This window comes from Pteropus alecto, unplaced genomic scaffold, assembly GCF_000325575.1.
Source record: "Pteropus alecto unplaced genomic scaffold, ASM32557v1 scaffold35, whole genome shotgun sequence".
In the NCBI taxonomy this organism is placed as follows: Eukaryota; Metazoa; Chordata; class Mammalia; order Chiroptera; family Pteropodidae; genus Pteropus; species Pteropus alecto.
Window position 1 is genome coordinate 7515811 of NW_006437828.1, and position 19761 is coordinate 7535571.

The 19761-nt window shown below is 40.4% G+C and overlaps 1 protein-coding gene across 2 annotated transcripts in view; it reads left to right on the top strand.

Annotated features, from left to right (window-relative positions):
- The window catches only part of DGKH (diacylglycerol kinase eta), a 92196-nt gene that overhangs the window by 11872 nt on the left and 60563 nt on the right, over positions 1-19761 (top strand). For both annotated transcript variants that reach the window (XM_006914951.3, XM_006914950.3), the window contains exons 3-5: positions 12540-12644; positions 12920-13052; positions 19032-19164. In XM_006914951.3, coding sequence (XP_006915013.1) covers positions 12564-12644; positions 12920-13052; positions 19032-19164 — 347 coding nt within the window. In that variant the 5' untranslated portion in view covers positions 12540-12563. The remainder of the gene's footprint in view (positions 1-12539; positions 12645-12919; positions 13053-19031; positions 19165-19761) is intronic.

The following is a 19761-nucleotide window of genomic DNA, read 5'->3' on the forward strand; positions in this document are numbered from 1 at the left end:
AAATCTCAGAAAAACGGATTCGTGACAAGAAACTGTTCCACAGTGCTGCCATCTTAGAGCAGAAGGTGTGGCTACACGCTGAGTGGCCCCTGACATCAGAACTTCATCAGGCCCCCTCCAGCAGTGGGGACTGACACCTTCCATTAATCGAGACACCAGGTGTGGCCTAGTGACACGGTGTGTCTGGCTCAGCTGGTGGGATTTCTTGTGTCTGCAAATGAGTTGCTTTTACACACTTCGCTAATGCTTTGTAGTAGTTTAGGACAACACTGTTCAGTATGAACATCTGACAGTGGAAACTACTGGGCTTGGAACCAGAGGTCACAGAGGCCTGCCGCTGGTATGTGGCCAGGAGAGGGACGGTATTCTATGCGTCGTGTGTATGTATGTACGTTTTAAGTTATCTCATGTTTATAAGAGCATCGGGTTGAGTGTTTGGACGCCGTGGTCTTATTTCTGCACAGACTTTGGCCATTTTCTTTTTCAGAATTCCATCAGTAAAGGGTCCTGGCAGTAATTAATTTTTCATAGTTGCTCAACAGTATTATCAGAGCTTCCCTGTTTGTTAGGCTCACGGCGCGAGAAAAGCTGTCCGCATAAAGCAGCTAAACCATCTCACTTTGTAAGAACGCAGTGGCTTCGTGTGTGTGTGCAGGGAACACGTTCACGTGAGCCTGTTTCAGACGGTGCATCTTTTCAGTGTAGATAGAAGTGTGTGCACCAGCAAAAACCGACATGGCTGTTGAAAATACCACGTGATAAAGGTGCTTTCTTCACAGGATAGCGTGTAAAGAAAGTTCTTTCACGCCTTTAGATTCATCAGTGACTTCGCTGCCCACATCATCCAGAATTAGCGAGGCTGGTGAAATGTACAGTTTATGCATGTAAAGACATGTGTATAAGGATATTTATTGCACAGTGTAATAGCAAAAGATTAGGAACAACCCAAATGTAACGGTTGACATATGAATTATGAAATATGGCACACAGTGGAATGCTATGCAGCCATGAAAAAGGAGGGATCCGCTCTGCATGTAACAACATGCAGTGCACTCCAGATTTCATTCTGTGGGAAAGCCACATGTGGAAGAGTGTACATGGGTAAAATGTTGCTCTGTGTGTGTTTGAGTGTGTGCAAACACATGCGTTTAAACGTCAGAAGACTCCGTATTCACTGTATATGTGGGGAGATACACAGATCTCTGGAGAGAGATGCAGAAGCTGACAAATATTTGTGTGCCTCAGGGAGGGAACTCTGTAGCTGGAGGTGGGCTTAGCGGGGAGATACACTTTTCATTCTAGGTACATTTTGGATTTTGTGTCACAAATGTGTATTACCTATTCAGAAAATTTTAAAATGCTACCTAGGAGCTCTTTTTGGCAGCTTCCTAGCAGACACCTTTGACAAGAGTGGCCGATTTGGCAGGCAGCCCAGGTCGGACAGTCCTGTGATGTCCGAGGAAACCACAACAGGGGTACCCGCTAGGCCTTCTGTCGGGGAGGGAAGGACAGGAGGAGGGTGAGTGGCCTTGGAGGAAAGATGGGAGGGCAGTGACCGAAGGGAGGAGGGGGAGAGGCGGACCCTGGCGGAGCTGTTGAAATTGGGAAGGCTGGTGTGTAAACCATGCCCTCGACTAAGAGTAGAGATGAGGAGAAAAGCACGTTTGGGGTCGCGGAATGAAGATGCTGTGAATCGGAGGCGGTGGTGATATATCCTGGTGACGTCTGCAGGCGATGGAGAGAGATGCTGTAAAGAACCATTGAAATGGCTGCAAGTACTTTTTTAGTATCATTTTCGTGGCTCTTTTAAAGTTTCGGATGGTCAAATATCTTCTCTCTTCCTTAAGTATGATTACGGTGTAATGGAAAAATTCGGTTTTAGAGATGTTTTAGTTTTGTGGTGACCGGGACAAACAAGATAATTATTTTGTTTTGAAATTTCCCATTACATACGTGCCCTGTCGAAAGCCATTTACGGTTACAAACCCAAAGAGCTTGTGCCAGGGGAACGAGGCTAATGCATTGTTCCCATCGCTGGTACAGTCTGCAACTACTAAATGAAAGGTACAACTTTTAATGTACCAATTAACTAATAATACTCACTGCTAATTTACAGTGGAAATGCCTGTGGCAGCCTCCATAAATAATTTCTGAAATTACTGTGATCTTTGTTATGATAATAATACTAAAAAGAAAACCCTGTTTTTGTAATACTTCAGATACAGTGTTATATATGATTTTATATCTCGTCAATATTTATCTAAAATGCCTGGTTTGCAGAGACCTGTCTGTGTTAGTAAATTAAATCATCGCCACCATCATCATTATTAGTTTTACCAGCACCTTCGTATCTCCTTTCTGGCTTATCTTTAAAGAGTGCACAACGATGTATAGGATGGAGATGTAGGTGTGCAGTAGCCCTGAATTTTTGGGGGGAGAAAAAGCATATGCAGCTTTCTCTGCCCGTTTTCTAGGATGATGTCGGTTTGCGAACGTCAAGCAAGTTATATAAAATTAAGTGGCCGATTTGAGCGGCCTGCCTTTCAGTTTTGAATTCTTTTATGTACCTTTGGTATTTGTGAAATACGCTTGCTTTATATTGTCAGTTTAGATATTAACTGATTTTGGTCTGGTCTTAAGAGTGCCAATCATGGTTTTTAGATTTTTTTTTTTAATCCATTTTCATGAACCCAGTATTATTTTTAGTAATAAGATAAAATTATAGCTATTATTCTATAGCTCAATGAAGTTATAGCTTAATTGTTTTGAAACATTTTGCAGGAAATATTTTGTTATTGCTAATCTGATGCTTTCTATGTCTTCATTCTTTTCTGTTAACATGATTATTTTGATGCCAGTTTATTTCTCAGGGCGACATACATATATGCAGTTACAGCACAGTGGATGTGGTTCTTTGGGCCGGTTCCTCGGCCCACGTAACGGCAGCTGAGACACTGGCCTTGCTCATCGGTTGCAATAGGGAAAAGAGGTTGTGACTCGAAGCTAGAAGCCTGACGGCACCCTCTGGCTCGCCTACTGACCGAATTTGCAATTTTAAACGGGTTAAATTTCTTTTTACCTGTCATGCAGGCCAGCTGTGTGTGTGGAAGACTAAATGAGATGGTACCTGTGACCACTGACAGCGAAACGCTTTGGAAATGGAAGATGGCAGGGGTAGTCGTCCTGTTTATGAGCGTTAGAGCCCCCCAAGTGTCCTGTTTTTAGTGAACTTAATTATTATTTCCTTTGAAGAAAAATCATTTGCATCCAATCGTTTGTGTATTAATCGAAATTATGACTATGATAAGAAAACAGATTACAGATGTCATCGATTTATTACTTCAGCATTTTATCAAAAGTTATAAGTATACATTATGTTTATTTTCTGGGTGTGGCAGGCTGAATAATGAACCCCGAAGATGTTCGTGTCCTACCTAATCCCTTTAACCTGCGAATGTCATTTACATGCCAAAGGAAACTTTGTTAGCTTTGCTTTTACATTGCTTGAGATGAGCTTATCCTGGAGACTTGGGGCAGGTCCAGTGTGGTCACAGGGACCTTACTGGAGAGGGCAGGAGGGACTGGAGTCAGGGGAGAGGATGGTGGAAGCAGAGGTTGGCGGATGCGGAGGAGGGCTCTGAGCCCAGAAACACAGGTCGTGCCTCGAAGCCGAAAGAGCGAGGAAGTGGATTCTCCCCTAAAACCTCCAGGAGGAACGCAGCCCTCCAGACACCTCGATTTTCAACTTCTGACCGTCAGAACTGTAAGACAACCCCCTGCTATGGCAGCAGGAACTACTATAGTGAGAACCGACTAAAAGTTAACACCTGTAGTTTGGATTCTAAGAGACGTGGAATACTGCGTTAAGAGGCCCCGTACTTTTGATACTGACTTGGATGCAAACTTTATTAGCCTTCAAAGAAACAGCAGCTTATTGTGATACACACATGAGGGAATACCCCAACAGGTAACCCCGAAAGCCTTTCTTGGGAGGCTCCCCGAGGCCTTTCCCATGTCCCTTGTCTAGGAGGAGCAGGGCGACGGGCACAACCTGGGAGGTGGCTGGCTATCTGCCTCCATGCCGTCTTCTCGCCTGGTTGCTCGGTGAACTGGAGGCTTCTGGGAAATGATGGTCAGGGTTATTACTCCGAAGCAAAGCTTTAATCCAAGAAAGTCCCAGGAAGATGTTACATGGCTTTCTCTGACCTATTTTTAGATAGATTCTAAGACCACGAACTATAGAATGTTGGATTCAGTTCCTGATCTGAAAAGTGTCTGGATTGGATTCTGCCACCTTACCTGTCTTTATTTTATTAAGTGTTAGTAAACTTAATAACCTTATTAATATTTAATCATTAATATTTTATCTCCTATCACAAGTTCAATAAAATTGTGATTTAGACTATTTTAGATTTTTTAATTGGAATAAAGGAAAAATTTGCATTTTAGAGCGTTAAGACCCTTTGGAAATACCGTGCATGCGTTGTGACTGTTGGCGCTAACAGCGTCGAAGGCTGCATTTCCTTTTCTCATAGAAACGGTGTTAGAATTTAGATTTTACACTTGATTTTCTAAGGCAATAAAAAAGAATCCAACAGTACGTTACAGATTAATAGTACGTTAATCAGGTTAACGTGGAAAACGAACGACATCCTGAAGTCGTGATTAGGTCAGGGAGCAGGGTTAGTGACCTGACCGTCTGCTCTTAAGCGTAGTGACTGAGGCGCAGGAGTTAGGGACGGAAGATTCGCATAGCTGTCTTGGGCTCAGTCCGTCCCATCCCGGCTCCACCGCTGATCAGAACTTGATTCATTAGCTTCTCTGGACCTTTTAGGTCACTTGAGCAAGGGCACCACGTTCCTCTTCTAATCTGAGTTTGATTCGGGGCGGGAGGTGCGAGGACAGAGACTCGGGTCTGCGAGCCGAGTTCAGGGCCAGAGGTCGCATAGGGTGGTGTATGTGCGGATAAGGACACGGACTCCAGGTGCTTCGCCTTCTTATTTCCTCGAAGAACTTCCCTTGGGGTCCCCAAATCCTGGAGTCCGTTTTTTTCTAACTGTGAAAATTTTCGAATCGACCCAAACTCGGGGTAACCGAGGAAGCCCCGCAAGCCCAGGGCTCAGCTCCTCCGTTACCTCGATGTCAGCCACAGCTGCTTCATCTCTTCTCTCTTCCGTGTCATCTGAAGTAGCTCAGTGCAAACCTTTCACGTCGTCGTCCCTGACCCCTCATTCTTCAGCAGGCACCCCAAAATATATGGTTGCCACGTTTCAACTCTGCCTCTTTTCCACCTCTCTTAGCCTGGATGTGCAGACGCTGAGCAGCGGGAAGGTTGACTGACTTAACCATAGCTGCTCAATTCAGTGTTCTCCGGTGAAGAAGTAATCTTTCTTTTTTTAACTTGCTATAAAACAGCACTTTACTTGTTGAACTCCTCATACAAGGAGCATGCTAATTGTGGACAACTCATTTAGCTTATGCATTTACTTTTTCTCTTCAATATGTTGTAACAGAGTTTCCTCCATACTTAATTTACAGAGGTGATTGAAGAATCAATAAGAACCTGCCTTTTACCATAAGTCTGCAGTCAAGTATTTCTGTAAATAAGAAGACAGGCATTCTTGGCAAAGATATTCTGCTCTCATCCAGAGGTCTTTTCTCTTTCTGTAATTTGTTCGATTTCTTAGAATAATTGTGTTATATATTTACAAAGGGTTTCTATTGGAATTCTTTTCAATGTTTGCACTTTTTGTGGAATCTGGTCACAAGGGAGTAATGTTTCATGTCAATGTATAGGTAAGTACTCGATTTGTAGTTTGATTTTTTGAAATAAATAATATATGCTGACAACATGTACCTTCTCCTTAGATAGGACACTCAGCAGGGTCAGAGCAGACGTCCTCACGTTCGTGACTGATGCCGCCCACTTTATTTTGAGGGACTGTGGCAACGACGTTTGACACTTCCTGGAACGCCCGCTAAGATCAGTGGGTGGTTATTCAGCTGAAATGACTCATCAGTTAGAAGGAGGGTCAGTCAGCCCAAACCAGAAGTGTGAAATAACTTTCAGAGGTCTTCTCTGTGTCTCAGTAAAGGGTCGCATGCCTGTTTGTGTATAAACCCAAACGTGGCTCCAGACAGACATCCGAGAAGACTTTTAGGTCATTCTTAAGGGAAATGGGGAAGACCTTAGTTCAACCACCAAGCGAAGTGATTTACGATCTTATTTACACAGGCACTGCCTGCATTGCAGAATTTATAAATTTTACCTGTAGATTAATAAGGATCTTGTATGTGCATCAATTACCTGTCGACCTCAGTCATGTCATTAGTCCACTGCATCTTTATAAGTCATTTTATATCATTTTAGATATTGTGAAACTTGTGTTCCAAGATTTCGTGGAACTGCCGTCTTCCCGAGCACGTAATGTGGATCCTACAGTGTTTACAGCTATAAAATGAATAGTTATGACATTGTGTCTCATCCTAATAAGGATAAGGTCTCTTCCTAATCTAAACTTCTGTTATTTGGTTGATCTAAATGATACTATCTGTTGAAAATACCTGTGACACTTTATTGGGTTTGGGCGCCAGAAATAGATTTGTTGTGGCATCGTACATTTTTTAGTCTTCTGTTAAAATTCAAGGACCTTTGGGAGAAACTATGAATTAAACCTTTGTCATCTATTAACACCTCAGGAAAAAAAAATGCCTTTTTAGGTCAGTAGTCGTCATCTTAGAAAACAGGGGGTCGGAGGCAACTGGCTAATAAAAGAGAGAAGGGTGTGAGTCCAGAAGGTAAAGGAGTCAGAGGGCGTATAGGGGACTTGAAAGTCAAAGGCCTCTGGGGCCCCCTGGGTGGTCTAAGTGTGGGAAGTGGCCTGCTGGAGAAAATGGCTTTAAGCTGCTCGTGCTGTGAGTAAGCAAAGTCCCGGTCTAAAAGGATGGGTTTTAATTTCTTTGTTGTTTTATAGCACAGCGCTTCAGTGTTCAAACGGAATGGCCAAAGAAAAACACCAGAGATCATCGTTTTGTGACCTCTGCGATATCGGGCAGGGTGCCGTAGGTGGTAGGCGAGTTCAGATCGGTCCCTCACAAAGGAATACTATTCGGGGCAGGTGAGAACCCTGGAAATTAGGGAGCAGAAGGGTGCCGAAAGGGAGCTAGGGAGCCAGAAAGATTAAGAGCGCTTTACTCAGACGAGATCCTGCCTTTACTAACGGGAAGGTTGGATGCTTCTGCTGCCCCTCGTGGCCGATAAGCAGGGGCATGCATCAGAATCACCGGTGTGGCTTTGCCAAACTACAGATGACATCTGAATTATCCCCTCCTGCCCCCCGATGAATTTTGATTCACCAAGTCTGGTTTGGAGCGTGGTCGGATATGTTTTGAAAAACCTCTTGGCTTGATTTCAAGTGCACACACACGGTTGGGGACCTATGCTCTTGGATGTGGAGGTCCCCAAGCTACTCTTTGAAGTATGGGAGTAAGCATCTTTGCTCTGAAAATAGTCACTTAAGATGCATGACTACATTGCAGTTTGGCACATTTAAGTCATCAAAGTGATTGATTTTGTTCCATAAAGGAAGAATGAAAAAAAAAGCAACATACATAATTTAAGAGTTGGATATACGTTCTATGAGGAAGGATAGAAGTGGGGGAGGTGTATTAAGATTGAGTAGTTGGCAGCTGCAGGCATAGCAAACCTGGTATTAAAAAGGCATAATTATCCCTGATTCAGCTTACACAGAAGTCAGATTATATCTCCTAAGTTATAATAAATATGGAAAATAAAAAATCGTCATAGCACGATTAACTTTGTGCTGGTCCTGCTTTCCACAAAAGGCTGCTCACTGCACAGGGATTTTTATTCTATTTGTGGCAGGTGTGATCTGTTCGTTGTAAAGAACTTTAGCTAGAAATAAGAATTTCTGAACAGAAAATGTTGTTGGACGTTTATATTACAAAAGAAGGTTGCAGAGCTTCCTTCGCTGCAGAATCTAAAATCCCCGTTAAAATAAGGAAGTGTCCATCCTTGTTAGTCCAGGCGTGGAACGTGCTGGAGGTGGCACGCGGACCCTCTCAGGGCCACGCAGAGACCTGATGCCGTTAGCTCAGGTGTTCCTTTCACCGTCTTACGTTCCTGCTTTCGTAAGGTTGGACGCCGTGCGATTCAGGGGGAACAGTATTTTCTAATTTGATATTTTCCTAACATCGTCCAGGAAGTGGGTCATCATCATCATCCCTGTTTTGGCGGTTTGCTCGTCAGTGACTGTTCTGTTGGGAAAATGCCTCCATGTCTGACTTAAGCTCATGCCACTTTTGTCTGTGGACCACCATTATACAAAAAAAGCACATACATCACAGAAGAAATCTGTACACATACTTAAAATATACTTAATTTCTGTCAGTGCTAGGAAGAATTGTGATGCAAACGTTCACAAGCTTTGGCTTCGTCACAGGCCCTGCACTGAATCCTTTACTTGACTTGGGTTGTCTGGCTAGTCCACACCGCTGTCTGCACAGTTGAGAATCCGTACCCTGTCCCCGCTTCGCGTATGTGAGGCCGAGCCTCGGACAGCTGAGGAACCGTGTCCACGGCCACGCAGGCAAAGAGGGGATGCTGCTGGGCTTCGGCTGTGGTCGGTCTGACTCCAGAGTTACATGAGTGGTTTCCAGTTGGGAGCTCACTCATTAGCGGTTCTCTATAATTCACTTCTCTGCAGAAACTTGTCTCATTTTTCAAGTTCTAACGGTGTTGTGGGGAACAATAAAATATCTTCAGAACTCTGGCTATTGACCTTGGCTGCACTTCTGAATCACCTGGGAGTTAAAACAGCAACAGCAGCCGGCAGCTGGGTCCCACCTCGCGTGTTCTGAGTTCATCGGTGTAGAGCATGGAGCATGGCCCCGACGCGGGGGCTTTTGAAAACCTCCCAGATGATTCTAACGTGCAGCAGAGTCTGAGAACTGCTTTGGGACAGGGCACAATTTTAAATGGTAAATTTCCATTCTTCTGTCCGTAAAAAAAATTATGTTTTATGATAGAAGGACTACATATTTACTTTAGAAACTACAGACAAACCAGTAAAGAATTACAATGAAAATCATCTGTAATTCCTTCACTGGACGATAACCAGCATAGGATTTGGCTGTGTATCTTTTTCTCCTGCATGTGTTTATGTATTTAAAGTCTTAACAATAATGTCACTTTTCTATAGCATGTCATATACTTAATGCCAGATGGCCTCTCATGCGGTCATGTGTTTTACCAGTCTGAGAAATTCTTGTCCCTTACGCACACGTAATAGTGTTGTGGATTAGCCCTCATAGGCCAGTGAGTCTCACAGTGGGGCACTGTCACCATTCAGGGAGAGTTTGTATGTCATTAAAGGCAGTGTGTAGGAAGCAAACTGCTTAGCTGTCTCTCCTCTGTGCTCTGACCGTACGACACTTTCTCAGACAAGTAAACCTTGGTTTGCTTCCTCGTCATCTCGATGATTAAGGTAAAGCCCACATGGCTCATGCCGCTGGGCTGTGGTGGACGGCATCGCTGCCAGGGCTGAGTGCCTGACGGGACAGACAGACAGACAGACAGATGTGTCTGAGGTAGGAGGGGCCGGTCATAGTTTGGAAAACTAATTATTGAAGGAAGTTCAGATGCGCCTGCAAAAAATCACTCGGGAATGCTGACGTGAACATCGGGGTGCAGATATCTTGGTGGGTTAATGTTTTCAAGTTTTTATTAACCAATGACACCCCAATAATGTTAATTAGAAATGAAATAAAAATTAAAAATTACTTGGGAATGTTCGAGTAGCGGGAGCGGGGGTAGGGGCCGCTTTGGGACGGTGAGCTGCAGGTTCCTCGAGCCGTGGAAGAAGTCCCCTAGTTCCAGAAGCATCCTGGCCTCGGCCCCCGGCAGGTGGACTTCCCTGGAATGGCCCCTGCCCGCATTCCCTCTCTCCTTCCATCCCTCCATCCTGCTCACTGGTCATAATAAAAAGGCCGAGTCGGAAGTACTTTTACAGTAAGAACCAGATAATTTTCAGAGTTTGCTGCTCCCCAAGTATTTTCCTGGTAAAGATTTGGACTTCAGTGGAATGGGGTTCAGTTAGGGTACAGCCGGTGCCTGTCAGTCATCCGCTCTCACTCCCCTTCCTCCAAAGGGTGGAGAGGGGAGGGGACTCAGCGTTGGAGGCCTGGTTTAGGGTCACCTTAGAGGAGAAGGACCAACCCGGGAGATGCTGTAGGCGTGCTGGCGGCGTGGTCTTCCGTTAGCCCCGACAGCTCTAAGATGCTTGTGGGGGTGTTTCTGGGGGTGCAGCCGCACAGCCAGACACGCCTGCATCACATGAGTTCTGAAGGATTTTCTTTTTCATACCTATTTTTTAAAATGTAACTTTACAATCAGTAGATTTCTTAATATTACTTGTAATTCCTTTTTTGGCTCTTAAAAACTTTATTATTTTAAAAAATGTGTGGTAATCTTTATTTGCTTACGAATTTTTGTGTAAAAGGAGAAATTGCAAATGTATATGTTTTACACTGTTGGTGTGTAAGATGCACATGTTTTATATCGCTGAAATCCTTTAGAACAGGCACTATGTAGTTCCGAGAGCGACAGGAAAAATGAGAAGCTGCTCTATCCTCCTTTCTCCCTTTTTATTGAATTCATGATGACTTTTAAAGAATATAAAGGCATTCAGTGTAGTTAAAACCCTCAGATAGTCTGCTTCACTTAGAATTAAGCAAAAACAAAATGAATAAAATAGCAAACCTGGTTTATTTATCTGAATAATAACTTGTCTCACTATAACATCATAATGAAAGACAGGAAATCCATATAGTGACGTCATGCAGCATAGCTGAATGAATGAATGAATGAATGAATGAATGCCAGAGGTACTATTTATTCAGGTAAATATCAGATGCATCCCGCCCAGTGAAACTGCAGTTTGTAGAGTGCCATGCCAGTCGTCAGAGCCAGGAGCGTATTACGATTTAATGGTATTGCTCTCCTGCATTTGATGAGCTGTCTCAGAAAAACATTTTGAAGCAATAAAGCATCCATTTGGCTCCTAAGTAATGAGGGAGGCATTACTCTTTGCATTAACTATTTATTCGAGAAGAGAAGTGATGGGCTGCTAATAAGCTTTATCCAAAGAGGGTAGTGGAAAACGGAAGAAAATGCACCGGGGAGGCTCTGTTCAATTTCATATGCAATTAGCAAATATCCGAAGCTGAAGGGTTGGAGTTCCTCTTCCACGTGACTCCGGTCAGCCTTACTTAAGTGGGAGTGCCTGTCAGATGTATTAAAGGCCTCTCGATTTAGGGAAGGATCGTGTCGCCTAAATTTATGGCCGATGAGAGGAGGCAGTGACTGGTGAGTAGCTAAGGTTGGGCTGTTCTCTGTAGTTTTGAATAATGGACTTATTTTCTGAGAAGTGATTGAGGCTTGCTAGTTTACTCCTTTGGGGAAGGGTTCCTTTTTTTTTTTTTTTTTTAAGATGAGTATTGCTGTTTCATGACATGCAAATCTGCTCTATAGTACAATATGTGGATTATCACTTGATGAAATGACTTTCAACCTGAGAAAATTTATTTGCTATATAAATACATAGTTTATCACTTGGAAATAGTTCCTGGGTAGGAATGTGACATTATTCTCTTCTTCCACAAGTAAATAAGTAGTCCCTTCTTTGCGGTAAATGCTTAAGATTTAGCAACTTCGGGATTACAACCAGGATATTGTAGTTACTCATAAGTAAAGGCTTCTTGGAGGTCGTCTCAGGATCTCGCTGTGAATCATTTCTGGTGCCAAAACAGCATGAAGTATTCATAACACCTGTTTTAAGATTCTTAACATAACTGATTTGCCTTCTTTAGTGACACGAAAAAAGATGTCGCAGTTATTATTTTTCCCTTAAAACCAACTAAATGATTTCTGTGCTAATTCTTCTCTGCTCTCACTAAAAAGTGGTACAGTGGAGTTCTACACAATGGGGAAATTTTTTTTTTCATATAAATCATTAAAATAGGCAATAGAAATATGTAAACTTAACATTATTTAATAATGATATTCTTGATGCCATTGTAAGCCAATTAGAAAATCACTTAATAGTGTGTTCCTTTGATTTTCAGTTTTTAAAACATTTCCATATCGATAGCTATGTATTAATTCTAAGCTTCCTGTGAATTACTTTGTATATTTAAAATCAGTTTTCAAGGTGTGTTTTATGAAATAAGAATACATCTTTCATTTGGGTTCACAGCCTTTGGTAAAGGACTGAAAACCCTGATAAGCACGTAGCAATCAGATCAAAGACAACAAAAGGTCCCTTAGAATTTTCCTTTCCTAGACCACACCGCATTATCCTCAGAGAACTAAACTCATTTACGTTGCAGAGACTCTTATTTTCTTCACCAAGGATAGGAGGACTCAGATTAGACATGGAAATACCTTGTAAGATGCTCGGTTTTGCGATAATCTCCCTCTTGGGTCATTACCGATCATTAGCGTGACTCGTCCCTTGCAGATAATCACTCCGTTCAGAAGACTGATGCTGTGTGCTGACAACCGGAAGGAGATGGAGGACTGGATCAGCTCCCTGAAGTCTGTGCAGACCAGGGAGCCTTACGAGGTGAAGTAGCGTCTCTTCTGTGCCCTGCGTTCGCAGAGAACCAGTGTTATCCTGGGAGCTAGAACTATGCTCTGCAGAGAGGAGTGTGTGCGGATTCAGCAGCTGGTTTAAACCTGGTGGTGCCTTTTTTTTTCTTTTTTCTTTCTTTTTAACTTAAGGCAAAGGGTTTTAGTTTTAAAAACTACGGCTTTGCCATTTTCATCATAACTGCTTACGTTCCAGTCTGCCGTCCGGCCCTCGCGTTTGGCAAACCTGTGCTCACATCTCCTTTCCAGGTGGCCCAGTTTACCGTGGAACATTTCTCAGGGATGCATAACTGGTACGCCTGCTCCCACGCCCGCCCCACCTTCTGTAACGTGTGCCGAGAGAGTCTGTCCGGAGTCACCTCCCACGGCCTGTCCTGCGAAGGTACAGTAGCATCGAGCACGTGTCCTCCCTCGACACCGGCCACCCTCTAAACACGCTGCTGCTGGCGCTGCTGAGAAGCGAGCAGAGAAAGCTCATCTCCGTGGAAGCAGGGGCTGGGGGCGTCTCGGTGGGAACGTGGCTTTGGTTTTCCTGGGGCTTCACACGGAGCTCAGCCCACATAGGATTCCGTGGGGAAACTTTTGGGCTCTGGAAAAGATCATGTAAAATCACTTGAAAGAAGTATAAATCGAAAGGTAGCATTTCACTCCTGAAGAACTAGTAACTAGTGGGAAAAAATATTCTTTAGGCTTTGTATATCATTCTAGTTTTCTCGTTTTTTTCTGTCCTGATTGATTATAGAGAACAAAACTTTCTGTGGGACAGTATTAATTCTTTGGCAGAATTTTCCATTGTTGCTTATGTTGTATTGTTTTAAACATTTTCTTTCACTTACGTTTAATTTAAACTGATGCTATCCCTTTAATTTCTTTAAAGTTTTCTAATAATAAGGCCTATTCTCTTGTTTTCATTACAGGATTTGTGAGTTATTTTTAAACTTAAGAGCAGTGATCACTGAAAAGAAATACATTAATAATTACCAAGAGAAAACTCATAACTTCTTTAGATTAACTTCATACCTCAGTGGTCATATAATGGTATATGACTTTTTAGACTATATATAATTCTATTACTAGCTTTTTCTCTAACACAAAAAATTTCTTAAGGAATTTTGAATATAACTTTATTATGATTAAATAATAAAATGGAAACAGAGTCATAATTTTACTTCATTTTAAATGAAGATTTAAGAGTCCAGCTGCTCATTAAACCCTCTGGGTTCAGACCCACTTCGAGGATTGCGAACCGAGACCAGGGGACGTAGTTAACTCTTTCGAGTTATTTCCTCATCTGCAAAATGGAGATAATAGTCATTTACATCTCACAGAACACTATGGAAATTAGGTGGGAGAATGCATACAATAAAACTGCTTTTCTAGCCAAGTAAATTGTAGACATTTTAAATGTGCTCATAAGAAATTGATCAAGTAAACAATTATGGGGTTGCTTCATGGTCTGATGTATTAAAATTCATGAAAATGAACATTTGGAGGAGGCATTAAACATTTTTTTTTATTTAAACAATGATTACAAACAAAAATTTAATTGGCCTTTATGACTTGAACAATCTGAAGGGATACCGATGGCTCTGAGTGACCCCTGCAGGTCTGTAATATTATGTGGTGTTATTTTGATGGTCTCTTTACCATTACCTTCTGTTCTCTCTTTCAAAAAATGCTAAAAACAATCTGAGATATCTGGTACCCTTCTGATTTGAGAGTTATACGCTATTAAATATATTCATTTAGAAATCGAGATTAACAGTGAGATGACTGAATATTTTTCTTAGCACTTTTTTTAAAACAAAAATTACATCGGCTGGTGAGAATAAGACACTTTAAAGTCTTTAAATAATTTTTTGTTATGTTATTCTGTTAATAATGATATCTTCCTGACTTTTAAAAAGGTCTCAATTATCGCATTTTTAGAGGAATATTATGTTAGTATTAATTTTCTCTGCTGATAAAAATTTTAAATCTACACCATTTTGCCCCTTTGTATTTTTAGAACTGTAGCAGACGTTTTAAAAATCCCAAGGGTTTTATGAATATATAAAAAAGTTGCCTTTTTATGAGAATGTGGTTATCTAGGATATTTTTATTGTAATCAAAGTTATACTTTTAGAACTTACTCCCCTTGCTTTCTGTCTGCTTAATAACGCTAAAAGCATAGGATACAAGAGGCTTTAAAAGTTCTAACAGAGATGCAAATACAGGAAAAATTTATTCAACAGTGATAACGAATAACTCTGTGTTAGAATAGAACCCAGCTTCCGGTGTGTGAAGCCATACTCAATTTACTTAATCTTTCTGTCCTTGTTTTTCACATAAAACAAGGCTCTGCTGATTTGTCTTCTAGGTTTGTGTTGAATAATAACCAAAATTATTACCTTAAAGCCTTGCTTATATGACCTATATGAATAAAAAAAGAAGGCAAAAGACTTTTCATAAATAATCCCCTAAATCAGTTGAGAATATTCATTATAATTTCAGAGCACAATTATTCATAGTTATTTAAACAGCAGTTTAACAACAACAACAACAAAAAACGTTAAATGGTGATTTTTTTTTTAATCAACGGCATCAAATATATCAACATGTGTACTTATGAGTTTTTACCTTAACTATTGTCGAACATATAAAGGTTCAGTGTGGTAGAGACTGAATGAATATTGCAATGAGAAATTACATGTTTCTCATGTTGTTACATGTTGGTATTTTTTTTAAGTCCTGGAGTTTTAAAATCGTCACCTAACAAAATTAAGGTGCCTGTTAATCATTTCTATTTCTTAGTGACCATAATTACAGTCTGGTTTGTTGTTATTATTATTATTATTATATGTGATATTAAGCAACGTTGTGATTCTCAAAACTCCTTTCAGAAAGCACTTTATTGTTACAAATTTCTGATTTTTACTTTTAATGAGCTGTTTGATTTTTAATGGCACATTTTTCAAAAAGCCATGAAATTCTACTGTCACCCTTTTACTTCCTTCTTTGCCTCTTAGAAAACAGTTATTGACCATTAATATCATGTACTTATTTGTCTTTAAAAACACAATCCTGGGGACTGTGTTTCAGATAAACTTTAAAGTAGGACCACACTTTTGAGCAACAGATAAAAAGACCTGGAGACATTAACTAACCACGGTTTGAAAATAGTCTCTTGTGTCAGAGCAATCATTTTTCAAACTAAGCTTACTTCCTGTAGCGTTCTTTCTTTACGCTATTGTTTATCAGCAATAAAACTCAATTGAAAAATTATTGTATTTTTTATGGAGTCTGTGCTCGAGACACAGCGTCATTTATCACAAAAATAGTATGACTTTCAGGAAAGAATCTGTCCGTGTACAGAAAGATCAGGTAAATGAAACATTTTCAGCGTCTACAGACAAAATATTTTTCAAAGAAAAACCCATTTAGTTTAAGTGCCCGGTGGTTACTCATGATACTTAAAGCATTTTGAACATTTGGCTGTAGAAACCTTAGTTATTTTACCTGGCCCTTTGTTTTCATTTTACATCAAATTAAGTTTATTTTAAAAGGATGGTGTGTAACCTATCATTTCAAGTTTATTAATGGCTTACTGTTAGAAATTCAAAAATCCTGTGAAAAGGAGCCACCTTACATTGAGAATTTAGCAAGTTACCTTACTATATTTTCACTGGAGTGATCTCTACCTTTAAATATTTATCTGAAAAGTCAGAAACCTATATAACATCATTATCCACTGACACTTGGATAATTTGTATCCTTAGAGGGGTAAGTAGTCAAGTTCTGATTTTCATAAGCAATGGAAAGTTTTTCAAATAGTCTACTATTTGGTTTACTTGTTTTTCATGTATGTGCTGCTTCTTTCCTAGTTGTTTCCTCTTATTTCTCTCCCTCTTATTTTAATTAGATATTTGTATATATTGTGTAACAATTACCAGAATAGGTCCTTAATATCCATCACCATATATAGTTACAGAAATCTTTTTTGCTAGTGATGAGAACTTTTAAGATCTACTTTCTTAGCTCCTTTCAAATATACAAGACAGTATTGTTAACTGTAGTCACCATGCTGTACGTTACATCCCAGGACTTACTTATTTTATAACTGGAAGCTTGTACCTCTTGACTCCCATTTACCCATATTGCCCATCCCCCAACCCCGCACCTCTGGCAACCACTGTTCTCTGTGTCCATGAGTTTGGTTGTTTTTTGTTGTTGTTGTTATTGTTTTTATTCCATATATAGGTGAGATCATGTGATATTTGTCTTTCTCCGTCTGACCTATTTCGCTTAGCATGTGGCCCTCAATTGTCTCAAATGACAAGGTTTCATTCTTTTTTTATGACTGAATCATATTCCATTGTATATATGTACCACATTTTCTATATTCATTCATTCATTCATGGAGTTGCTTCCATATCTTAATTATCATAAGTCATATAATCAACATGGAGGTGCAGACATCTTTTCTAATGCGTGTTTTTAGTTTCTTCAGTTAAATACCCGGGAGTGGGATTGCTGGATCATATGGTAGTTTTGTTTTTAATTCTTTTGGGGAGCGTCATGCTGTTTCCCACAGTGGCTGCACCAGTTCGCATTCCCACCCACACTGCACCGCGGTTCCCTTTGCTCCACATCCTCACCAACGCGTGTTATTTTTTGTCTCTTTGCTAATAGCCATTGTATCAGACAGGAAGTGATACCTCATTGTAGTTTTAATTTGCATTTCCCTGATGATTAGTGATGTTGAGAACCTTTTCATGTACCTGTTGGCCATCTGTGTGTCTTATTTGTGTGTCTTATTTGTGTGTCTTAATATATTTTCCGTCTCTTAAGATCCTCCCCTCATTTTCAGTTGGATTGTTTTTTTGTTGTTGTTTTTTTTTTTGCTATTGAGTTTTATGAGTTCTTTATATATTTTGGATCTTAACCTTTTATCAGATATATGATTTGCATTTATTTTCTCTCATTCAGTAGGCTGCTTTTTCATTTTGTTGATGATGCCCTTTGCTGTGCAGAAGCTTCATAGTTTGATGTAGTCCCTCTTGGAGCTTATGCCTGTGCTTTCTTCTTACGGTTTTGGGTCTTACATTTAAGTCTTTGATCCAGTTTGAGTTAATTTTTGTATGTGCTATAGATTCATTCTTTTGCATGTGGCTCTTTAGTTTTCCCAGCATAATTTATTGACGAGACTGTCCTTTCCCTATTGTACATTCTTGGTTCCTTTGTCATAAATTAATTGGCCCTATATGCATGGGTTTATTTCTGAACTGTCCCTTCTGTCCCATCAATCTATCTATATGTCTGTTTTTATGCCAATACAATACTGTTTTGATTACTATAGCTTTGTAATATAGTTTGAAATGAGGGAGCATGATGCCTCCAACTTTGTTCTTCCTCAAGATTGCCTTGGCTATTCAAGGTCCTTTGTGGTTCCATATACAAATTAGAATTGTTTGTTCTGTTTCTGTGAAAAATGCCATTGGAGTTTCGATAGAGATTTCATTGACTCTGTAGATTGCTGTGGGTAGTATGGACATTTTAACCATATTATTTCTTCCAGTTTATGAGAACAACATATCTTTTCATTTATTTGTGTCTTCTTCAGTTTATTTCATCGACATCTTATAGTTTCTGGTATCTCACTTCTTTTTTATAGGCTCCTTTATTATAATTTGCCTGGGGAGAATTAGTGATACACATAGTAGGGTTATCACTTCATCATTTCTTTCTTCTACATTATAATTAATCATCTCAAAATAATTCTTTTAAAGGACAGTGCCATCTTTGTGACCCTTGTCAGCCTGTTTCCCATGATGCCTAGATAGTTTCTTGACAAAACTGCAATTTAAAACTTTGAATTATCTCATTCTTTATCTGAATTGTATTTTCATACTTTTTATTTTAAGTATCAGAAGTATACAGCTCGCTGGATTTTTCACAAGTTAAACACATTTATGTAATCAGCACTTGGATTAAAAAATAAGATGTTAGTAGCACCTCTGTATTACTGAATTTTATTTATTTCTCCTCTCTCCCTCCCCCCCTCTCTGTGTGTGTTGTCTCTTGTCCTCAAAACTAATTCTTTTGTATTCGTTTCCTTTCTGTTTTCCTTGTATGACTAAGTGGAATCTCTCTCAGTGGCAATCTGTAGCTCGATGAAATTGCTTCATAAATACATAGCCATATTTGCTCTATAGAATACCATTACTATCATTGAGGAGTAATTTAAACTTTTTAAAAAATATTTTTTCTTTCCCTCCCCCGTCCCACTACCATGGAAAATTTCATGCTGTGATTTCCTTTAATTGTGGGTCCCAAAGCACATCTTCATTTAGAAATGGTTACCTTTTGTTTTTTTTTTTAGTGTGTAAATTCAAGGCTCACAAAAGGTGCGCAGTGAGGGCCACAAATAACTGCAAGTGGACGACTCTGGCCTCCATCGGGAAGGACATCATAGAAGATGAAGACGGGGTGAGCTCGGTTCCGTCTCTCATCTCGACCCCACCTCTCCTCCCTTTTATTTTCTGCCCGGTAGAAAATGAGGACAGAAGGTTAAGTGGGAATATTTCCTATTGGTACTAAGTGAAAGAATTTGGTTAGTTATGAGTTTTTATTTTCAACTAGGTCTTTCATAGGTTCGTTCGGCTATTAAATTTTGAGGGAAATGTGAGTAGGGCTTTGGGGTGGTTTGTGCTGGGCTGGCGTGGTAGACCCTGACCCGACGGGCTAAGATATTCTTTAAAGATTAGCTGAACTGTCGACTCAGCTGTTCACTCCTCAGATGTGGGGGCCTCCTCTCAACAGTGCCCCCCTCCTTCAAAACGTTCCCCACATTGCACCTTGCATACAAATCTGTGATGACGCCTTTAACTACCCTTCTCCTCAGCTAGACTACGAATCCTCAAGGACAGGGGTCTAGTCTTCACCTATCTTTGTGTGGCCACCGGGTTTGGGGGATAATAGGTGCTCAATAAATGTGGGATGAATGGATGCTATGAGCGATACGTAATATTGATTCCGGAGAGTAAGAAATAATTACATGTTTCCCTAGGGTAGGAACAGTGTCGTCCACAGTCTTTAATTTGACTCTCTCA